Raw genomic sequence first — 24,695 nt, 5'->3', positions numbered from 1 at the left:
CGGTGGTGCCTGGTTCGAGGCAACACTGGGCGGAAGTACCTGGGGGAAAGCCTCGGTGTGGCACCGGGCGGAAGTGGTGCGCCGAGGGGCTGCGAGATGGTGCAGACGCGGAGCGGCAGGCAGACCCAGGCCGGCAAGGTGAAAGCTGAGGAGGTAGGTCACTCACTCACTCCCTCCCGGCTGGTGTTGATGGCAAGAGGCCGGCGAAACGGGAGCCGGGAGCCTAAAGCTTCTCTCCCGCCGGGGGCTGGGGACACGTGTGATTGGGGGTGGGGTGGGTGTTGGTGGAAAGATGGTCCCGTGAGTCCCTGGGCGTGAAGAGGGCCCGAGTCTGAGGGATTGAGTGCCTGTGGATAGGGAGGCAAGAGGTTATGGGGAGGGCAGTGAATTGAGTGGGGCGGGTGGGTGCAGTTACAGGCCTAAATCACCATGGATACGCTGTGCAATGCGGAGGATATTCCATTTAAAGGAATAGTCAGAGGGCTGGAACCAAGCTGAGGCGCTCCAAAGAGGAGAAGATGCCAGAGGAGTTGGAAAGAGTAGAAGCATAACCCGGTGCTGATGAGAGCACCATTACTGCAGCAGTTCGGGCTGGGGAGGTGGTGGAAGCTGTAGTCAGCCGAGAAGGATTTGATACAGACCCAGGCGTTGTCATCCCTGAGCCATGTTTCAGTCCAAGCCAGTAGCAGGTTGGTGTAATCGCCCACAGTATGGGTGTGGATGTCAATAAAGTTTTGTTTGCAAGTTAACAGACACTTTTGAGGGCAACGTGGAGATGCTGCAGTGATGATCAGCTAGTCCAGGGATGATTATGGAGTTTGCCAAGATTAGGGCTCCCTTCCTCCAACATGCTGGCTGGAAAGTGAGGCCAATGCAACAGTTGAATTTTCTGTTCCTATAGAGGTGGTGCCTCAATGTGCACTTCAGCAAATGCTGAGAGGCATAGAGTATAACCGTGGACTCATTCAAGGATGGCAGAGGCAAAATACCCATGGAATTTGGTGGAGAAGGAGAGGAGAGAATGAAAAATGGATGATACAGGAAAGAAGGGCCTGAGGGGACAAAAAACAGAGATAGGAATGATGGACTTGGATCCGGAGTGACAGCTAAAATGCAGATGTGAATGGACACAGTCATTTCAGGTTATACATGAGTGGTACAGACTGGACAGACTAATTCCATGTTCCAGCTCTTGGTCCATAGCCTGTAGGTTGCAGCACTTCAAGTGCGTATCCAGGTACTTTTTAAATGTTATGAGGATTTTTGCCTCTAACACCCTTTCAAACATTGAGTTCCTGATCCCCACCACTCTCTGAGTGAAAAAAAGTTCCCCTCAAATACTCTATAAACCTCCGGCCTCTCTCATAATTATGACCCTCGACCAAGGAGAATTTGACCTCCCTATCCCTCTGTCTAGACACCTCAAAATTTTATACACTTCAATTAGATTTCCCCTAGCTGCCTCTGTTGCTAAGAAAATAGCCCCAGCCTATCAAATTTTTCCTCCTAATCAAAACACTCCAGTCCAAGCATCATCCTCATAAATCTAAGATAAAAGCAAAAAACTGCTTAAAAACAAAAATAAAAATACCTGGAAAAACTCAGCAGGTCTGACAGCATCTGTGGAGAGGAACACAGTTGACATTTCGAGTCCGTATGACTCTTCAACAGAACTGAGTAAAAATAGAAAAGAGGTGAAATATAAGCTAGTTTTTAGTTCACAATCTAAAATTGTTGAACTCAATATTCAGTCCGGAAGGCTGTAAAGTGCCTATTAGGAAGATGAGGTGCTGTTCCTCCAGCTTGCATTGAGCTTCACTGGAACAATGCAGCAGGCCAAGGACGGACATGTGGGCATGAGAACAGGGTGGAGTGTTGAAATGGCAAGCGACAGGGAAGTCTGGGTCATGCTTGAGGACAGACCAAAGGTGTTCCGCAAAGCGGTCACCCAGTCTGCGTTTGGTCTCCCCAATGTAGAGGAAACCGCATTGGGAGCAGCGAATGCAGTAGACTAAATTGAGGGAAGTGCAAGTGAAATGCTGCTTCACTTGAAAGGAGTGTTTGGGCCCTTGGACAGTGAGGAGAGGGGAAGTAAAGGGGCAGGTGTTGCACCTTCTGCAGTTGCATGGGAAGGTGCTGTGGGAGGGGGTTGAGATGTTGGGGGTGATGGAGGAGTGGACCAGGGTGACCCGGGTGGAACGATCCTTGCGGAATGCCGCTAGGGGGGTGAAGGGAAGATGTATTGGGTGGTGGTATCATGCTGGAGTTGGCGGAAATGGCGGAGGATGATCTTTTGAATGCGGAGGCTGGTGGAGTGATAAGTGAGGACAAGGGGGACCCTATCATGGTTCTGGGAGGGAGAGGAAGGTGTGAGGGCGGATGCGCGGGAGATGGGCCAGACACGGTTGAGGGCCCTCTCAACCACTGTGGGTGGAAAACCTTGGTTAAGGAAGAAGGAAGACATGTCAGAGGAACTGTTTTTGAAAGTGGCATCGTCAGAACAGATGCGACGGAGGCGAAGGAACTGAGAGAATGGGATGGAGTCCTTACAGGAAGCGGGGTGTGAGGAGCTGTAGTCGAGGTAGCTGTGGGAGTTGGTAGGCTTGTAATGAATATTGGTGGACAGTCTATCACCAGAAATTGAGACAGAGAGGTCAAGTAAGGGAAGGGAAGTGTCAGAGATGGACCATGTGAAAATGATGGAGGGGTGGAAATTGGAAGCAAAATTAATAAAATTTTTCCAGGTCCAGACGAGAGCATGAAGCAGCACCGAAGCAATCGGCGATGTACCGGAGAAAGAGTTGTGGGAGGGGGCCGGAGTAGGACTGGAACAAGGAATGTTCCACATACCCCATAAAGAGACAGGCATAGCTGGGGCCCATGCGGGTACCCATAGCCACACCTTTTATTTGGAGGAAGTGAGATGAGTCTAAGGAGAAATTGTTCAGTGAGGGAACAAGTTCAGCCAGACGTAGGAGAGTAGTGGTGGATGGGGATTGTTCGGGCCTCTGTTCGAGGAAGAAGTGGAGAGCCATCAGACCATCCCGGTGGGGGATGGAAGTGTAGAGGGATTGGACGTCCATGGTGAAGAGGAGGCGGTTGGGGCCAGGGATCTGGAAATTGTTGATTTGATGTAGGGTGTCAGAGGAATCACGGATGTAGGTGGGAAGGGACTGGACAAGGGCAGAGAGAATGGAGTCAAGATAGCAAGAAATGAGTTCCGTGGGGCAGCAACAGGCTGACACAATCGGTCTGCCGGGACAGTCCTGTTTGTGGATTTTGGGTAGGAGGTAGAAGCGGGCCGTCCGAGGTTGGGAGGCTATGAGGTTGGAAGCTGTGGAAGGAAGATCTCCAGAGGAGATGAGGTCAGTAACAGTCCTGGAAACAATGGCTTGATGTTCAGTGGTGGGAAATCTCCCCTGTACCCTTTCTAGTGCAATCACATCTTTCCTACAGAGCAGTGATCAGAACAACATACAGCACTCCAGCTGTGGCCTAACCAATGTCTCATACAGTTCTAGCATAACCTCACCGCTCTTATGCTCTAGGCCCTGGTTAATAAAGGCGAGTATCCTGTATACTAGCTTGACCACCTTATCTATCTGTCTAAACACCTTCAGGGATTTGTGGACATGCACTACAAGGTTCCTCTGACCTTCTCAGAATCCAACCATTAAATGTGTATTCCTTTGTCTTGTTAGCCTTCCCCAACCTCACACTTCTCCAGATTAAACTCCATTTTCCACTGTAATGTCCACCTGGCTAGTCCATTGATACCTTCCTGCAGTCTACATCCTTCTTCTTCATTATCAACCATAGGGCCAACTTCATCTGTGAACTTATTGATCATACAAGTCAATAATAATCATACACTCAAGTCCAAATTATGGATGTAGATCACAAAAGGCAAGGGGCCTAGCACTGAGCCCTGCAGAACTCCACTGGAAACAGACTTACTGTCACAAAAACACCTGTCGACTATTGCCTTTTGCTTCCTGCCTCTGAGCCAATTTTGGATCCAACTTTGCTTTGGGCTTTGCTTTCATGACCAGTCTGGGACCTTATCAAAAGTCTTGTAAAATCCATAAAAACTACATCAAATGCATTACCCTAATCACCCTCCCCTTGTCACCCCCTCAAAAAAAATCGATCATGCTAGTCAGACTTAATTTTCTCTTAACAAATCCATGCTGACTGTCGTTGATTAATCCGTGTCTTTCTAAATGGAGATTTATCCTGTCCCTCAGAATGTTTTCCAACAATTTTACCATGGTCAAGTTTAGGCTGACTGGTCTGTAATTACTCGGTTCGTTCATCTCTCCCTTTTTTAAAGAATGGTACAACGTTGCAGTCTTCCAGTCCTCCAGCATCACACCTGTAGCCGGAGAGGTTTGGAAAATGAAGGTCATTTCTTTTCTTGCGTCCCTTAACAGCCTTTGATACATTTAGTCCTGGGGGATTTATTTGCATTCAAAGGTGTTAAACCTCTTATTACTTCCTGTCTTACTATGTTAATTTCATCTAATATTTCACACTCCTCCACCTGGATTGCAAGGCCTATATTATCCCTCTCTTTTGTGAAAAAGACACACAAAATATTCATCAAGAACCATACCCATGTTCTCCACCTTAACACATGGATTACCTTTTGGCTGTCTAGGAGGCCCTACTCTTTCTTTAGTTATCTCTTGATCTTGATTTATATTAAAAAAAATCTTTGGGTTTTCCTTAATTTTACCTGCCAGTACCTTTTCATACCCTCTCTTTGCTTTCCTAATTTCCTTCTTAATTTCACCTCTGCGATTTTTATCCTTCTCTAGGTTTTCTGCAGTAATGGGCTCTTGGTATGCATCATAAGCTTCCATTTTTTTCTTTCATCTTCCTTAACTTCAGGGATTGAATGTGTAACGGCACCAATCCCTGATCTGCATGGCTTGATATTCTGTCAGCTCTGCAAACTGTTTCTTGTTCATTTCATTCCGAGAGTTAGTTTCTGCCCTCAGCTTCTCACTAGCTAAAGTTTTCTCAGTTTCCTGATAAATAATCTGGCTCTTAAAACCTAACGTTTCAGGAATTGCAGTTTCAGGCTTAGAAGCAAGACTGTTAGTCATCAACCCAAACAATTCTTCACGAACATGGTCTTTCTGGCAAGATGCAAAAATGTTTGGAATGAAGAAACATTCCAAAGAAAGAGCCAATAAAAACAATTTCTGTTGCATGCTTATCAATCATCTACCAGCCTTACTGTAAAAATCAAAAACACATTTTTTTTTTTTAGGAGGCAGAATCTAGGTTAAGGACGCCCGTTAATCGAAGAAGGACCAGGAGCAGCAGATTTGAAACTCAGTCAGAAAGCATTACTGAATCTCAACCTGAAGAACAAAAGATTGTTGGAGAGCAACAGATCGTCCAGGCTGAATCGCAGCCCTGTCCAGAGCAGCCAATAGAACTGATTGAAAGGTTGGAAGAGAATGACCAGTGCTCAGAGAGCAACATTATAGAAAGTAATCCGGAAACAGAAAAGGAAAAGCCAAATGAAACAGAAATTCATGAAATTAATCTGATTGAAATAGATGGAGAGAAAAATTTAGATTATGAAACCCAAAGTGCCACTCCAGCCACTATCTGTTTGCTGCTTAGTAGTGATGAAGACAAAGGAACCTTGGAGGATGGTGACATTGACATGTTGTTGGAAGAATCCAACACTGATGTAATATCTGAACCTGGTGTTTCATCTGACACCTCTGCCATTCCTCCTGACACCTCTGCCATTCCTCCTGACACCTCTGCCATTCCTCCTGACACCTCTGCCATTCCTCCTGACACCTCTGCCATTCCTCCTGACACCTCTGCCATTCCTCCTGACACCTCTGCCATTCCTCCTGACACAACAGGAAGCCCGTTGGCAAATGGTGGGGAGCTGTTTGTGATTGACAAGCAACCCGGAATAGATCAAGATAGAAAATATTACTTAGACTTGAGTGAAAAGGAGGAGAGTGGAGAAGAACAAGAGGAAAGCAGTGAAAGTGAAGAAGAACCTAGTGTCAGAGACGAATCGGAGAAAGAGGGAGATGATGATGATTTTATCGATGAAGATGAAGACGATGATATTTTGAAAACCAAGTCTAGTTTGTGAGTAAAGCAATAGTTTTTCTGTCATTTGTAAAGTGTTTTTTTCAAAGCAACAAGTGCTGGAAATAATCAGCATGTCAGGTGGCATCTGGGGAGAGAAACCGAGTTAACATTTTGGTTCGATGGCCTTCCATCAGAACTGGCAAAAGTTGAGATATAGCAGTTTTTAAGCAAGTACAGAGGCAGGGAAAGGAGGGAAGGGAAAAAGAAGTAGAGCAAAGACCTGTGAGAAGTAGGCCTAGAGGAGATATAAATGGGAATTGCCACCAATGTTTATTTCTTGTCGCATTATCCTCTCCTTTTGCCTGCATGTTGCACCAGCATCGCGTTTGTTATTTAATCTCTCCTTCCTTCCACCTACCACAGACCTTCCCTTTTCCACTACCTCTCCCCACCCCTACAAACTTTCCCCACCTCTGTACTTATTTAAAACCTATTACGTCTCTTAACTCTTTCCAGATCTGATGAAAGGTCACCAGCCTGAAACGTTAGCTCTGTTTCTGGTTTCACAGATACTGCCAGACCTGAGTTTTTCCAGGATTATCATTTTTTTCAGATTTCAGATGTTAGAAGTATTTTGCTTTTGTATTTTACCAACACTCTTCAGACAATGAAATACTTTTGAAAATTAAATAGATAAATGGAAGTAGTAAACCTGTTTACATAAAAGCTTTGGGAGTGCCAAAAAATTTCCCTGACACCGCACTTTCTATAAAGCATCACCAACTATACCTATTGCAGTTGCATCTGTCCATGAGATTGTAGGACAGTATAGGTAGGAGTGACTACCTCACAGTCCTTGTGAAGACGAAGTCCTGTCTTCACATTGAGCATAGCCCCCCATAGTGTTGTGTGTGGCACTACAACATTGCTAAATGGGATAGACTCAGAACAGATCTAGCAGCTCAAAACTAGGTAACCACGGGACACTGCGGGCCATCAGCAGCAGAATTATATTCAATCACAACCTGTATCTTCATGGCCTGGCATAACCCCCACTCTACCATTACCATCAAGCCAAGAGATCAACTCTGGCTCAATGAAGAGTACAGGAGGGCATGTGGAACAACAGCAGACAAACCCATCTGGTTCACTAATGCCCTTCAAGGAATGAAATCTGCCGTCCTTACCTGGCCTACATGTGACTCCAGACCCACAGCAATGTGGTTGACTCTTAAATGGCCTCTGAACAAGGGCAATTAGGGATGGGCAATAGATGCTTGCCTAGCCAGTGATGCCCACATCCCATGAATAAATTTTTAAAAACCTAAAAATTAGGTCACAACCTGGTGAAGCTACAAACATAACTACTGCATGCCAAATAGCAAAAGCAGCATGTTATAGACAGAGCTAAGTGATCCCACAACCAATGGATCAGATCTAAGCTCTGCAGTCCCCCCACATCCAGTCTTGAATGGTGGTGGGCAAATAAACAAATTAACAGGAGGAAGAGGATCTATGAATATCCCCATCCTCAATGATGATGGAGCCCAGCACATCAGTGCAAAAGACTAAACATGCAACCATCTTCAGCCCATCTCAGCCTCCTCCTGAGGTCCCCAGTATCGCAGATTCCAATTTTCAACCAATTCGATTTACTCCACACGATATCAAGAAATGGCTGATGGTAGTGGATCCTGCAAAGACAAGAGGTCCTGACAACGTTCCAGCAACAGTACTAAAGGCCTGTGCCCTGGAACTAGCCACGCCCCTAGCCAAGTTGTTCCAGTACAGCTACAACACTAGCATCTACCCAGCAATGTGGAAAACTGCTCAAGTGTATCCTGTCCACAAAAAGCAGACAAATCCAATACATCTGCCTCCTCTCAATCATCAGCAGAGCGATGGAAGATGTCGTCGACAGTGCTAACAAACGGCACTTAATCAGCATTCCTCAGGGTAGTGTCCTAGGCCCAACCAACTTCAGCTGCTGCATCAATGACCTTCCTTCCATCATAAGGTCAGGAGTGGGGATGATCAGTACCATTCTCAAATGCACAGACACTGAAGCAGTCCATGCCCATATGCAGCAAGACCTGGGCAACAGTCAGGCTTAGACTGATAAGTGACAACATTTGCTCCACGCAAGTGCCAGACAGTGACCAACTCCAACAGTAGCGAATCTATCCATCTGCCTGTGGCATTCAATCTACCCATCTCCCCATACCATCACTGAATCCCCCAGCATCCTGGGGTTACCATTGGACCAGAACTTGACCTGGGCTAGCCATATAAATACTGTGGCTACAAAAGCCGGTCAGAGACTGTGAATTCTGAGGCGAGTAACTCACCTCCTGACTGTCCAGAGCCTGTCCACCATATACAAGGCACTAATCAGGAGTGTGATGGAATACTCTCCACTTGCCTGGATGAGTGCAGCTCCAACAATACTGAATAAGCTCGACACCATTCAGGACAAAGCAGCCTGCTTGATTGGCACCCCATCTACTGCCCTAAACATTCACTCCCTCCACCACCAGCACATCATGGTATCTCTCTACCACCTAGCAGGACAGGGCAGCAGATGTATGAGAACCCCACGCTTGCACATTCCCCTCCAAACCACACAGCATCCTGATTTGGAACTGTATCGATGTTCTCTTACCAGCAGCAATGTGGCTGTACCTGTACCAGATGGGCTGCAGCAGTTCAAGAAGGTGGCTCAATACCACCTTCTCAAAAGCAATTAGGGATGGGCAACAAATGCTGGCTTTGACAGAGATGCCCACATCCCATGAAAGAATAAAAACAAAATGAGTGTACAAGTGTCACCTTTCCATGCCACTGAGAGTTTTGTATCACTTGCCCCACACTCCCTCCGGCTGTTGTACCCATGTAACCCTTTCCCTGTTAATTCAGTCGTCTTGTCATGTACTAAATGTTTCCTTTATATCTACCATAAAACAACCAGAGGGAATAACATTGGAAGAAATATATAAGTTTACTTGGTGTAGAGTCGCAGATGGAATGTAAAATAGCATTTAACCAGTGAATGTCACCTAAACCTGAACTTTCAGGCCTCAGCAGAGCTGTTCATTGGAACTAAACAGAACTTGGTTTTGAAAAAATGGAAACTATCCTGACATCTAGCTGGCATCTTTTAGATTGGCAGCAAGAATGCTACAAATCGCCAGTTAGGATGAAGGAGCCAGACAAGAGTTTCTGCTTCCCATCCCTATTCACCTGAATGGACATAGTGAGGATAGGATTACGTATAGTTGTGATTCCCTCCACCCACCCCCAAACACCATAGCCCACTAGCTTTCCAGCACTCAGTCTTGCCTCAGAGGTGTGCAGTGGGTATTTGGGCGATGTACCAGAGGGTGCCTGACTCCATGTAATCGTACTGCTGGGAAGAATCGCCAAGTTCACTCGGAGCATGTAGAAAATTGCTGAGAAGAGAGGAAATAATTATTGCTACCTTTTCAGTGTAAGAGTAAAGTGTAACCAGAATGCCGAAAGCATGGCTTGTTCTTCAGTATTAACCCACACTGTATAGCCCTAATGTCGAAAATCTGTGTTGGAATGTTTTAAAGTTCACAGCTCAAGTATGTTGGATGATTTATCAGATTAATGGAATTTTTTTTTATATTCCAGAATCGAATCATCAAGCAGTATTGATCCAGGACTAAGTCTGAAGGAACTAGGTGGCCTGTACATAAGCTTCGATCCTGACAAGCAGGGCCCCAATTCAAAAGCCTTTAAAAAGCTAAAGGAGCAAAAGAAAAATGATGAGGTAAGACACTTGGGTGCATTCTGACCTGTTTCCCATCCTTGGTTTAATGCCAACCCACTGTTGTCAATGCAGGTATCAGCAAGTCAAGCATGTGTTTTTTTTTTAAATTTATGCTGTGTCAAACTTGAATGACCAGCACAATTTAGGATACTGTTTTTCTGACCCAGGTTTGTGTGTGTGGAGAGCATTTTGGGCTGTGCAACACAATTATGATGGCTACAGTTCTGTTACTGAAGTGATGATTTAAGATTATTGCTCAGGAAGCATGTATGTTGGGCATAAACGTATTAGTTGAAATGATTTTTTAAAAATTTATGAATGTTAAGCATTCAAACAGGGCAAAGTGCAGAGTTTGGGGCAACAAAACATCCAGAACCTTGAGAATTACAGTGTCTAATACAGAAACAGGCCATTTTGCCTAACTAGTCCATGCCAGTGTTTATGCTCCACACAAGTCTTGTCAGATCCTACCTCATCTCACCCTGTCAGTTTAACCTATTCCTTTGCCCCTTGTGTGTTTAACTAACTTGTCCTTAAATGCACCTATGCTACATGGTGCAAGGGCTGGTGGATTTTAAGGTTTTGGGGCAGAAATACAAGCAGGAGAGATGTGAAGAAGAACGTTTTTACACTGTGAGTGGTAATGACCTGGAACTCGCTGCCTATGACGGTGGTAATGGAGAATATCGTGATTTTAAAAGTAAACTGGATGGGCACTTGAGAGAAATAAACTTGCAGAACTGAGGGGGAATGCTACTGATTAGATTGCCCTACAGAGAGCTGGCATGGACTTGATGGGCCGAATGGCCACCTCCTGTGCTGTTATGATTCTGACTTCTACTCGCCTGAACTACTTGTGGTAGAGAGTTCCACATTCTAACCACTTTCCATTTCCCACCGAATTTCTTCTTGTATTTACTAATAACTATCTTATATTTATGGCTCCTAGTGGAAGCAAAGTAGGTTTGTAGTTACAGAGGGTCAGATTGGTCAAGGTTAGGCATTTTAAGGAATGGGGAGATGATGGTGGGTTTGATAGGGGTAGGGAACATTGACTGAGCCACCACAGTATCTGAGAATCGCGGCAATGTGCCTGAGTCAGCAATTGGTGGAAATACATGATTGAAGACCTTCAGCCAGTGTTTCCCTCTAATTTCCCTTCACTTTGTGGCCTGTTTGTTGCATTCTGCAGTTCCTTTACGATTGTCACGCACAAGCAAATCTTAAAGGGATCTCTTGTGCGCGACCTGTTTATCCCTGGTGCATTAAGCTCTGGACTGCGGCATAGCCACTCACTCACACAGCTTAGAGTACACAGGAATGTTGCCTTCAGCCACATTTATTGCTGTGGGAAGCGCTTGCAGTCTTATGCATTACTGACAATTGTCTCCTACAAAGAAGGCCCAATTATCACAGCTCAGGGGTGATGTGAGTTCAGTAGGAACGGTAACATTGTGGTTATATTACTGGGCTAGTAATTTAGAGGCCCAGACTAATGATCTGGAAGCACGGGTTCAAATTCCACCACAGCAGCTGGAGAATTTAAACTCAGTTAATTAAATAAATCTGGAATTAAAAACTAGCATCAGTTATAGTTAACCGTGTAACTGCTGGGTTCTTGTAAAAAACCCATCTGGCTCACTAATGTTATGCACTAAGGTGATGTACTTGGCAGGTGGGATAAGGAGAGATAATATGGACTCAATGGCACAGTTCTAAACAGTGTGCAGGTACAGCGGGACCTGGGTGTGCATGTGCAGAGATCTTTGGTAGCAAGACATACTGAGATAATGGTTAGGAAGGCATATGGAATTTTGGGCTTTATAAATAGAGGTATTGAGTACAAAAGCAGGGATGTTACGCTGAATCTTTTATAAAGCTCTGGTTAGGCCACAACTGAGTATTGTGTCCACTCCTGGTCACCACACTTCAGGAAGGATGTGACGATCCTTGAGAAGGTGCAGAGGAGAATGACCAGAATGGTCCCTGAGTTTGCAACTTTAGCTACAAGGTTACATTGGAGAAACTGGGTTATTTGTGGAGCAAATGAGATTGAGGAAAGATTTGATGGAAGAATACAAGATTATGACAGGTTTGGATAAGGTTGACTTGGGAAAACTGTTCCCCTTAGCTGATAGTACAGGGGCTGTGAGACACCAATTTAAGGTTTTGGGCAAGAGGTGCAGGGGGAATGTGAGGAACATTTTTTACACAGCAAATTATAATGACCTGGAACACTCTGCCCAGAAGCCGAATCGGTCAATGATTTCAAAAGGAAAGTGAGTGGACACTTGAAGAAATTAAAGTTGCAGGGCTGTGTGGATAGAGTGGAGGAATGAGACTGACTGGGTTGCTTCATGGACAGCTGGCATGGACTTTATGGGCTGAGTGACCTCCTTCTGTGCCTTAAACAACTTCATGACTCTGTGCTTCAGGGAAGAAAATTGGCCATCCTCACCCACCATTATATCTAACTCAAGACCCACAACAATGTTTTTGACTCATAACTGCCCTCTGAAATGACCTAGCAAGCTGCTTAGTTGTCAGAAAGGCATCTCTCCAACACCTAAGGGCAATTAGGGATGGGCAATAATGTGCCACAAGTGATAGGCAGAGCTAAGCGATCCCACAACCAATGGATCAGATCTAAGCTGTGCAGTCCTGCCACATCCAGTCGTGAATGGCGGTGGACAATTAAACAACTCACTGGAATAGGAGGCTCCACAAATATCCCCATCCTCAATGATGGAGGAGCCCAGCACATCAGTGCACAAGATAAGGTTGAGGCATTTGCTACAATCTTCAGCCAGAAGTGCCAAGTAGATGATCCATCTCAGGAGGTCTCCAGAATCACAGATGCCAGCCTTCAGCCAATTTGATTCACTCCACGTAATATCAAGAAAGGGCTGAAGGCACTGGATATTGGAAAGGCTATGGGCCCTTATGATATTTTGGCAATAGTACTGAAGACTGAGTGCTCAAAACTTGTTGCACCCCTAGCCAAGCTGTTCTAGTACAGCTACAGCACCAGCATCTAACCGGCTATGTGGAAAATTGCCCAATATGCCCTGTACTCAAAAAGCAGGACAAATCCAATGCAGCCAATTACCTCCCCATCAGCCTCCTCTTGATCATCAGTAAAGTAATGGAAGGGGCCATCAACAGTGCTATCAAGCGGCACTTGCTTAGCAATAACCTCACTGACGCCCAGTTTGATTTTCGCCAAGGCCACTCAGCTCCTGACCTCAATACAACCTTGGTTCAAACATGAACAAAAAAGCTGAACTCCTGAGGTGAGGTGAGAGTGACTGCCCTTGACATCAAGGCCACATTTGACTGAGTGTGGCATCAAGGAGCCCTAGCAAAACTGGAGTCAATGGAAATCAGGGGAAAACTCTCTGCTGGGTTGGAGTCATACCTAGCACAAAGGAAGATGGTTGTAGTTGTTGGAGGTCAGTCATCTCAGCTCCAGACATCACTACAGGAGTTCCTCAGGGCAGTGTCCTCAGCTTAACCGTCTTCAGCTGCTTCATCAATGACCCTCCTTCCATCATAAGATCAGAAGTGGGGATGTTCGCTGATGATTACACAATGTTCAGCACCATTCGCGACTCCTCAGATACTGAAGCAGTCTATGCCCAAATGCAGCAAGACCTGGACAATATCCAGGCTTGGGCTGATAAGTGGCAAGTAACATTCGTGCCATACAAGTGTCAGGCAATGACCATTTCCAACAAGAAAGAATCCACCCATCACCCCTTGATGTTCAATGACATTACCATCACTGAACCCCCCACTATCAACATCCTGAGGGTTACCATTGACCAGAAACTGAACTGGACTAGCCATATAAATACTATGACTATAAGAGCAGGTCAGAGGCTAGGAATCGTGCAAAGAGTAACTCACCTCCTGACTCCCCAAAGCCTGTCCACCATCTACAAGGCCAGGAGTGTGATGAAATACTCTCCACTTGCCTGGATGAGTGCAGCTCCCACAACACTCAAGAAACTTGACACCGTCCAGGACAAAACAGTCCGCTTGATTGGCACCACATCCGCAAACATTCACTACCTCCACCACCAACGCACAGTAGCAGCAGTATGTACCATCAACAAGATGCACTGCAGGAATTCACCAAGGCTCCTTCGACAGCACCTTCCAAACCCATGGCCACTACCATCTAGAAGGACAAAGGCAGCGGATAGATGGGAACACCACCACCGGAAGCTCCCCTCAAAGTCACTCACTATCCTGTCTTGGAACTATATTGTCGTTCCTTCACTGTCACTGGGTCAAAGTCCTGGAACTCCATTCCTAACAGCATTGTGGATATACCTACTCAAGGGCAACTAGGGATAGGCAATAAATGCTGGCCTAGCCAGCGAAGCCCACATCACGTGAATGAATAAAAAAACACTGGCCTTGCCAACAAGCCCACATCCATGAATGTTGAGATGAGTATTTTTAAAAATTCAAACATGCCTGAGTGGCACCAGCAGAATGTGATTTTTAGCTTATTCGTTTTATTTATGTTTACCTTTTTTAATACAAAAGCTGTTTTGCCCAACCCAAACCATTATTCAAAGCAAAGACAAAAATGGCACCCACTTTGAAGTCTTGTTACCAGCTAAATGAAATAAATTAATTTCCACAGTAGCGTAGAAGTCATTTTATATATAATGGAGGGCTAGGTCAGGTATAATAATAAATGACTGTAATAGATTGGTACATTGATTCATTAATACAATTCAGCTTGAGCATTTGCCTCGATCACCATGTGGTGTCTTTGGTTAGAAGGGTGCGGGCGCGGTAGGGATTGGTCTCAATTATTAAGTTCACCCTTCACCTCCCCTCCATGACTGCCAACACTCTATGCCTAGGGTCATAAATGGTCATTTGGACAAAGTACAAGAGGATGTGGAACTATACTGAAGAATCTCTAGCCCCTTCAGGAGGTGCAAGGGAACAATTTGATTTTCTTTTTAATGTTCTGTACCTGACTGAACAGGACGTTAAGATATGTGGTAGGGATCATGGCCAGGTATTGGTTGGAGGAGCAGTTAGATGCCTGGTAATAATACTCATTGCGTTTGGTATTTGAAAAATTAATAGGCATTTCTGGAAGAACATTTCTGTAATTTGATGTTTCTGTTCTGTTCCTTAGCTGTTGGCAAATACCATTCTGACACCAGAATTTGAAAAACAGGAATGTGTTCCACCTTTAAAAGAGTCTATTCGTCAGCTGAAGAAAAAGCACCGGGTACGTATGGTTACCATGGCATTACAGTGATTTCCATTTAGCCATAGCTTGTGCATTCTGTATTTCCCTGATAATATTATTGTATTTAGTAAACAAGAATAAACCTCTAAGTAAAATGAACCTATCTCTGTAGAACTTTCATGCCTTTATTATCCTGCCTTTATTTTGAACTCTTGCACATTTAGGAAGAACGTGCAAAGACAACGGGGGATGGCTGGTACAACATGAAGGCTCCTGATCTAACGGATGAGATGAAGAATGATCTGAGGGCACTGAAAATGAGGGCTGCAATCAATCCCAAACGTTTCTATAAGAAGAATGACCGTGAAGGCTTCCCTAAGTATTTCCAGGTATGTATCAACAGATGAGCTGTGCTATGTAATGTGATTCATTTCGCTATTAGCTTTATGCAGTCAGGTTGTAATATGTGGCAATAAATAAAGTTGGTCTTGCAGGTACATTAAACTGCTCAGACTTATAAAACATTGGACAGGCATTGTGGAAAATCCAGAACTACATATTGATATCCATACTCTCAGTTTGAGAAGTCACAATAGAGGGAGAGATGCAGGTAGTTTTAGAGAAATTATCTCTTATTCATTGCCGAGCCTACCTGGAAATGTGAAATGCAGAGACAGACAGCTTGAACCATGAAGCTGGGCATTGAGCCTAAAATTATTTACAGTGCCTAAACAGAATAAGCCTTATGCTAGACACTGAAGAAAAGTGTCCCACACTGTTGTGAAGCAAGTGATTGTGAAGAAAATGAAGGGTCTAATTATAGTATTAACTACGATATAGGAAATTAACGTCAGTGTTTCAAAGTATTTTGTGTTGCCTTGGTATAAAAGCACCTCCATAGACTGGAGCTGAGCTGTAGATACTAGCAAGTCCTAGCTTTGATCCTCCATGTGTTAAATTAGACCACTTTACTCAGTACCAGTTCTGTCATTATTATTTGCTCCAGCAGTGTGACTTCTAAAATGTATCTTTTATGATAGCCCGAGTATATTATTATTCTTATCCATCTTTCTTTGTAGGTTGGAAAAGTTCTGGACAACCCAGTAGACTTCTATCACTCCCGCATTCCTAAGAAACAAAGAAAGCGGACAATGGTGGAGGAGCTTCTGGCAGATGTTGAATTCCGACGGTATGTTTTTTCATTTACATATGAAGAGGAGGAGGCCATTCAGTCTTCTCTCTTGAAAAAAGAAGGCCAAAGGGTGACCTAATAGAGGTCTTAAAATTCTGAAAGGTTTTAATAAGAGTTGATACAGCAAGAATGTTTCCTTTTGGGGGGTGGTGGGAAGAGCATAACTAGAAGACATCAATATAAGATAGTCACCAAGAAATCCAATAGGGAATTCAGTAGAAACTTCCTCACCCAAAGAATGGTGAGAATGTGGAACTCACTACCACAGGCAGTGGTCGAATTGAATGGTATAGATGCATTTGAGGGGAAGCTAGACAAGCATATGAGGGAGAAAGGAATAGAGGGTTACAATGATGGGTTTGAATGAGGAAAAAAGGAAGCTCAAGTGCAGCATAAACACCACATGAACTGGTTGGGCCGAATGGCCTGTTTCTGTGTCATGTATCTTATGTAATCCTATGAAATCTGAAATAAAAACAGAAAATGCTAGAATACTCAAGTCAGGCAGCTTCTGTAGAGAGAAACAGTCTTAACATCTGATGACCTTTCATATAAGTATGCAGTATTTTGTTCACTTTCGAATCCCAATCCCCTTGAGATAAAGGCCAATATTTGCATAACCGTAAAGGCTTTTTGGACCTAGGTACTAACCTTTGCTGAGTTGTGCATTTGGATACTGCATCTGTCTGCTCTGCTACAGCTTCTAATCTTTCAGGAAAATATTCCAATTTGTCTTTTAGATCCAGAGTGCATGGCATCATACTTCACGACATTGAATTCCATTATCCATAGTTGCCCACTCACTTAATCTTATGTCCCTTTGTAAGTTCCTGCTCCCATCCACATGGATTTACTGTACCTCCTGAGTTAACACCATCAACAAGATTGTATATAATGCTCCACTCATCAATTTCATTAATATATGGTGAGATGTGGTACCCAGTATGGACCCCTGCGGAACAGCACTTGCTGCATCCTACCAATTGGAGAACTTTACTTTGACTCACTGTACCCTATCTCCCACCTAAGTACAAACACCATGCCACAAGGTTACTTCAAGTTCCGTGCGCTTCATTTTTGCTAATGATCTGTTGCATGGAACCTAATCAACTGCTTTCTATAAGTCCATATAGACAGCATCCCTATTCAGCATGCTAGCGACATCCAAAAGGTAAATCAACTAGATTAGTGAGATATATTATCAATCTTTGAAAATAATTTTGGATGCAGGAATGAAGAATACTTTAAAAGTACAAATTCCCTTCACTTTCAGACTTAGTAGTTTATGCTTTTTGATGTTCCCCTTGCCTCAGGTTTATTCTACATCTGAAGGTAGTGGTGTGACATGGTTTCAGGCTGCCCTGTAGTGCCTCGCCAAAATTCAACATTTTTTTGTGTGATCTGTGTGTATCGGCAAGCCAGTCAACTATGATAGCTTCTGCAGGCAAACACTGATACTGATCGGATTTCCCAGAGAGTAAAATCCTGCCTTTGTGTGCCCCTTCCCAGGAGTGATTTTTGTTTTTTACCCTCCCTAACCGTTCTGCATTCAGGATGAGTTTGGCTTTGGTCAGATTTTTAAGCAACACTATAAAAAGGAGACTGTGTATAATGCCTTAATAACTCTTAAGTAGCTAGGAGACTAGCTTACATGTAGATGATGTATTACTTTTAACTAATATATTGCAAGTGAAGATGATTGCAAAGTGTGTGTTTGTTTTTTCAGGTATAACAAGAGAAAATATCAGCAGATCATAACAGAGAAGGCAGCGCTTGTTGCAGGCAAAAAGAATCGCAAGAAGATGAAATTTAAAAAATAAATTCTGAAGAAAAACTGAACAAGTGCCTCATTCTAGATATTCTTAAAGTCACAATGAGTCATTATCGCATAGGAGGGCATTCAGCCCGTCAAATCCATGCCGGCTCTCTGTAGAGCAGTTCGATTCCCCTGTTATATCCTCGTAGCCCTGCAAATTTATTTCCCTCAAGTGCCCTTTTAATTTCCCATTGAAATAATTTATCATCACTGCTTCTACCACCCTCGTCAGCATCCGAGTTCCAGATCATTACCACTCGCTGCGTAAAATAGGGATTCTTCACATCTCTTGCCCAAAACCTTAAATCTTTCCACAAAGTCATAAATAAAGTGTTTAAACAGTTCTGAGTGCCACCAACTACTCTCTCCTCCCCTATTCATAAATGCAAGTTAGCTTATTTGGCTAAACACAATTAAGAGAATGAAAGAACTGTTCAGCTGTGCTGAGATATGTATCGTGGAAGATATTCTATCTTCAATGAACCAGTCTATTTGAGAATTTGATTTTTAATCAAATCATGTAATTATTTATGAGTTTGTAAAAGTGACTATGCTTTGTGCATCAGTGTTCAATAGGTATTGAATGCAGACTTGCAAGAATATGATTCTTATAATGTTTACATATTGAAGTCCTGATAACTTTGTCTGTGTGACTGGATTTTTGAGCTAAGAATGCTTTTTTAAACTTGGCTCGAATTAGAAATTGTTTATTATACTATATTATGCACCCTCTGAAATTCATAAGGATAAAATTGTAGTTTCTGAGGTTATAGTGGAAAATACTTTCTAATTTGTACACGTAAATTATGTCTAGTTTAACCAATTGATAGCTTGCCTACTAGCAGAAATAATGCACCTAGCAGATTTCACCAAGTGGGCTCTTAATTTTACTGATCATTAATAAAAAGATTTATTTTTTCTTCCTCTCACTTGTGCTGTTATACAAGCAAAATAAAAATGCCAAAATGTTCTCGAGCTGCAGTCTTTGGTCTGTTTGAGGAATAAAGAATCACATGTGGTCTTCAGTCTACCCTTAATTCAAAGTTGTGTATTTGTAATTAGCTGTTAAATTAACCTCCTGAATTGACTTATTACTTTATTCATCCTACTGGATAATTTTAAATTTTTGAGTGAAAAATAACTTCAAATTAACCAGAGTAAACTGAAGTTGGCACAGACAGGTTATGGGGAGAGAGAGGATATTTTTTGGCATTTTGTAAACTTTTTAGGAGTATGAAATTGTAAACCTGATATATATCTATGAAATGGAGAAAACATACCTTTCTCTGGGCAGATTTATCCACTTCCTTGCAGTTAAAAGCCAGTTTTAGACCACCAGACATAGGAGCAGAAATTAGGCCATTCGGCCCATCGAGTCTGCTCCGCCATTCAATAATGACTGATGAGTTTCTCAACCCCATTCTCAAGTTTTGAAGCATACAGAAAAAGATATCTGTAGTAAAAGATGTGTAGACAGTACAAACTCAAGTAATTTAGTATTAAGAATGCCTAATCATGCAGTCATTCCTTTGTCACAAAATAGTACTTTATTTTGGAAAATATATGCCCTTTAAAGACTTCAGACTACAGCTGCACCTCACTATCATGAACCCTTCTGGGATCAGCAGCAAAATTGTTACATCGGGGTGTTCACTATATAGGGCTTTGTGATTTGCTGTATCAAAAAAATGCAGAAATGACCAATTTAAGTTGATCATTTTATTCTGCTTTTTCAAAAAAAAATTGCATCAATTAATAATATTTGTTCTTTTCTCAATGTATGCTGTTTCTATCATAACCAGTCCAAACACATCCTGAGTTCCAGTTAATTAAATTTTACACAGTTTCAATTACCTTTCTGAACTCATCCAATGAATGGTTAACTGGTTCTGTGTCTTCCATGTCCTTGTCACTGGATGTTTCCTCATCCTTTCCCCAACTCGATGTCCTCATCCTTCATAAGTGCTTGTCGGGATTTGGCTTTCTTCAAGTTCAGTTTTCAGTTATTTAGTTTCTGAAATTCCTCATTCCCTCCTACCACGTACCTCTCTAACAGATTCCACCCCCATCTGAACACCATTCTCTGCAGATATTCTAGCATGTTTAAAGCAGTTCAGAACACGTGTTTCTGACACCAACTATTCTTTGTGTGTGAAGAGCGTTGCTTGCAGAATATCCACCTGAAATTTTTTATAACCACTATTGCTGTCAGAATTTGTGTGGCCCTTCCAGTCTGTAATCGGGATGTTTGTTTGTAAGGTGTGCAGTGATTTTCCTAAATTTAAAATAAATTCCAGCAGCAGGCTTTTTGGTGATTTTAAAAATAAAGGTTATTTATTATCTCACACTTGACCCAGATGTTTAAAATGCAATGTCTTAATCAATTGTCTCACTCACTTTCGCTCACACAAAGATTACATACAGATGAAGTTAAAGCTGTAATTATAAAAATGGAATTTATAACTCAGTCTCTATGCCAATACGGGCCTGATGTCATCTTAGTTGAGTTGATCTTTTAGTTGGAGTGAAGGTCTTTTGGAAACAAAGGGTTCTCATGAAGTTGCGATGCCTCTTGTAGATGAATAGCCAGGAGATTCGTTCTCAGGTGGACTTGGAAACTGGTCTAGTACAGTACTTTGGCTGCATTAGAAAGCTGTCAGCTATGATGGTTCAGATGTTTCTGGTGTTTTAGATATTTCTCTGTTAGATTTGCTTTATTCGGGGTATTTTAAACTGCAGTCCCTGAAGTTTCAATCAAATGAATGCAGGGTTAACACTTCCTGGGTCCAGATCACTACAATATGATAGCAGTTGACAATGGTCATTCCCTCTTATCTCCACCCCAACTTGAGCTCAAATATTCTCTTTTGTTCAATATGGCACTTGGAAACCAACAGTTTAGAGAGTCTGTATTCCTCAAACACTGGTTCACCGTTAAACAATAAGATGTTTAAACTTCACAGGTGGCTGCAAAGTGCCCTTATTCAGGTCCATGTTTAACTGAATATTGGCCACAGAATTGAATGCTGTCCACAGTTTAAATGCCACTTTAACAGGCTTTGTGCCCACTTTAAGTATGATCTTCCAGACCATAATATCCAATATCTTCACACTTGTACTGAGCATGACACTACTGTTAATGCACTCAATAATCTCCCTCAGTAGGAACTATCTGTACCAAGATTTGAAACAAAGAATGAATGCCCTGGTCTATAGGGTATAGATTACCTGTTGCGCTGTGTGTGCAAGATAGTTGCTTTCTGTTTTGGCATTTCCTCTTCATCAGTAGCAAACTTAATTATCCCTCTGATAAAAACAAAAAACTGCGGATGCTGGAAACCCAAAACAAAAACAGAATTACCTGGAAAAACTCAGCAGTTCTGGCAGCATCGGCGGAGAAGAACAAAGTTGACGTTTCGAGTCCTCATGACCCTTCAACAGAACTGAGTAAAATTAGGAGAGGGGTGAAATATAAGCTGGTTTAAGGTGTGGGTGGGGAGGAGGGGGGGAGAATTTCATCATTACATTTCACCCCTCTCCTAATTTTACTCAGTTCTGTTGAAGGGTCATGAGGACTCGAAACATCAACTTTGTTCTTCTCCGCCGATGCTGCCAGACCTGCTGAGTTTTTCCAGGTAATTCTGTTTTTGTTTTAATTATCCCTCTGTTGACTCAAAAGTTTGCATTAGTGTGCTTTGCTAAGCTGAGTTCTTGGCAACTTGTGGTGTGTGGTTTTCCTTTATGGTCCAGATCATCGATGATTTGAAAGTCTTGTTTTCAGAGTTAAAAACAATCTCTTGTTACCATCTTCACATGCATTGCTTTGTTGCAGTTGCCTCTTCTCACTAGTTGCAATTTGTGTGTAGGGGGGCAGATCATTTTATCAGACAACAATTGCATATGTCATGCAGGGTTTTCACTCCTGTAATAAGTTACCATTCAATTAGCCTTAGCTTGAATTTCATCATTAGATCCAGGTTGATCCTGCTAAAGTGGTTAGTAGTCGGCCTGATTTCTATTGGAAAAGAAATTCAACTTTGCGTTGGGATCATTAAAACCAGGGGCTCGCTACAGTAAAAATTATTTTGTAATTTTGGTGGTAATAAATACAAAAATATTTTTTTGGTTTCATTGTTTATTTGATAAGTTTTAACGTGGGGTGCATTGCAGACAAAATTAGTGTCAGCAAAATGGATACGAACTGAAAAATTACAAGAATTGTGCTTTCCAAATTAATCTTTCATTCTGAATTATGTTCATCTACATCCCTTTATGTTTTTCTTCAATAATTGATTCAATTTCTCATCCCCAGCAAAATTAAAATATAAGTCAACAGGCTGAACGAGAACAGAACTTGCCATTACTTTGGTGGTCCAACTAGCTGCATAAAGCAATGTATCAAGTTTGATGAACTTATTAGAGTTCTTTAAGGATGTAGCAAACAGGATGGATAAAGGGGAACCAGTAGATGTAATGTATTTGCATTTCCAAAAGGGATAAGCTGCCACATAAAGGTTACTGAACTAGATAAGAGCATATGGTGTTCGGAGTGTTATATTAGCGTGGACAGCGGACTGATTAACTAACAGGAAACAGAGAGTTGGGATAAATGGGTCATTTTCAGGTTGGCAAACTAACTAGTGGAGTGCTGCAGCATGACTTGGATGAAGGGACCAATTATTGTAGCCAAATTTGCTGACAATGATACAATAATAGGTAGGAATGCAAGTTATGAGGATACAAAGAGTCTGCAAAGGGATATATAGATAGGCTAAGTGGGCAAAAATTTGGCAGATGGCGTAAAATGTGGGAAAATGTGAGGTTGTCCACTTTGATAGGAAGAATAGAAATGCAGAGTATTATTTAAATGGAGAGAGATGTTGTGATGCAGAGGGACATAGGTGTCCTTGTACATGAATCACAAGTCAGCACGCAGGTACAGCAAATAACTAAGAAGACAAATAGAATGTTGATCTTTATTGCAAGGGAGATGGAGTATAAAAGTAGGGATGTCTTGCTACAGCTGTAGAGAGCATTGGTGAGACCCCACCTGGAGTACTGTGTACAGTTTTGGTTGGGTGTTATGCCTAGTAAAGGTATGTCATATTCACAACTTTAAACAAGGGCTGTTCGGTATAGAATTCTCTGGAATTGCCTTTTATTTTTAAAAATGGACATTAAAAGGCTGTTAAGGTGGCTGCCAAGGGTCAGGTGACATTTGCAATTCTGCACAGACTATCTCAAGTCTCTGGAAAGTTTATAATTGATTGACCATGGGTGGGGTGCTCCTTTGAATGGACATACCAAGGCGAAAACCATCTGCGGAATTCACACCTATTGTTTGTAAACTCATCCAAAACTCAAAATCAATGTACTTCCAGACTCCCTGTCTCTGAAGTCGAAGCAACAAAGTGAGCTGTAACGAAACCAGTATTGATCATGTGATCAAAACCATCTTCAAACAACAAATCTTTTACTCCAGGAACCAGAAATAAACCAGTCAGTCTCTGAACAACAACTGAAGAGGCAGCAGCAGAAAGGGCAGCAATGCCTTTAAAAACTGAAGACTGCAATAGATTAAGGTCTCCCAGCCTGTTCCTTTTCAAGTCCACTAGTACAGATAACCGACCTTCTGGTAAGAAGGCTACAAGGAACTAACTTTGTGACCTGCTGAAAATCCATCTCTTCAAGGGAATCCTGCAACAATTCTGACATATGGCTCCAGCTGTTGAATTCCCCTAAATTACCCATCAGAAGTGAAACACCTTCTTCACCGGGCCAGCAACATTTGGTTTTCCTAAGACAAGCCAAACACATGAAGTTTGAAAAAGACAAAATACTTCTGATGCTGGAAATCTAAAACAAAAACAGAAAATGCTGGGAAAACTCAGCAGGTCTAACAGCATCTGTGGATAGAAAAACAGAGTCAATGTTTCGAGTCCGTATGACCCTTCTTCAGAGGTTACAGGTATTTCCGGGACATACAATGCTCCTTGGACTGTTGTTCTCAATGCATCCTGAGATCCACCCTCAGTGCCATGCACCGCCATATGAACACACTCAACCTCTCCCTCCAGCAGCACCAATTCATCCTATCTCAAGGTTGCCCTTGTCCCCAGTTTCATTTTATTCTTCGTCTCATCCAACACCTTAACAAGAAACTTTTTCTCTTCCTTTCAGGTGCTAAGGAATGCAAGCTCCACAACTCATTGATACCCATGCCAATCCAGGAGCCTCCACCCCTTCCTGTCCCTCTGACCCCATCCCATCTTCTAATCCCAGCCCTTGCCATGTATTCAACATGCCCTCTGACCTTCCCCTCTCTGATGCTGAACGTTCTGTACTCAGCGAAGGACTCAGTTTCATACACTATGCCCTTAATGAATTTTGGGCTCGACATGATCCTGAACTCTTCTTCCGCCGCCTTCGTCTCTGTGCTCGCTCTTTTGAGCAGGAGTCCTCTCCCTGTTCCACGGATCCTTTCACCCACCTCCAGTATTCTCCCTCCACCTGAAGCCCTCCCTCTGGCCTCTTGATCTTTTCATTGAGAACTGCCGGCGTGACATCGGCTGTCTCAATTTCTCTGCTGCTGTCA

The 24,695-nt window shown here is 42.8% G+C and overlaps 1 protein-coding gene across 1 annotated transcript; it reads left to right on the top strand.

The window, feature by feature from the left end:
- The first annotated feature begins 30 nt into the window (after positions 1–30).
- On the top strand, positions 31–19,070 carry dnttip2 (deoxynucleotidyltransferase, terminal, interacting protein 2). Its single transcript, XM_078560807.1, has 8 exons — positions 31–153; positions 5,279–5,763; positions 5,890–6,132; positions 9,730–9,868; positions 15,036–15,131; positions 15,317–15,481; positions 16,172–16,281; positions 18,011–19,070. The coding sequence occupies exons 1-8, from the start codon at positions 97–99 to the stop codon at positions 18,102–18,104; spliced, it is 1,389 nt and encodes a 462-aa protein (XP_078416933.1). The 5' UTR covers positions 31–96; the 3' UTR covers positions 18,105–19,070.
- The last annotated feature ends 5,625 nt before the right edge of the window (positions 19,071–24,695 follow it).

Source organism: Cetorhinus maximus, chromosome 17 (assembly GCF_964194155.1).
Source record: "Cetorhinus maximus chromosome 17, sCetMax3.hap1.1, whole genome shotgun sequence".
Taxonomy (NCBI): domain Eukaryota; kingdom Metazoa; phylum Chordata; class Chondrichthyes; order Lamniformes; family Cetorhinidae; genus Cetorhinus; species Cetorhinus maximus.
The sequence above is the reverse complement of the archived record's forward strand: the minus strand, read 5'-3'. Positions and strand labels throughout refer to the sequence as shown.

Coding starts and splice junctions, on each gene's coding strand:
- dnttip2 (XM_078560807.1), top strand. CDS start 97: ATGGTGCAGACGCGGAGCGGCAGGCAGACCCAGGCCGGCAAGGTGAAA. Junction 5,764..5,889: donor TCTGCCATTCCTCCTGACAC/CTCTGCCATTCC, acceptor TCCTCCTGACAC/AACAGGAAGCCCGTTGGCAA. Junction 16,282..18,010: donor GCAGATGTTGAATTCCGACG/GTATGTTTTTTC, acceptor TTGTTTTTTCAG/GTATAACAAGAGAAAATATC.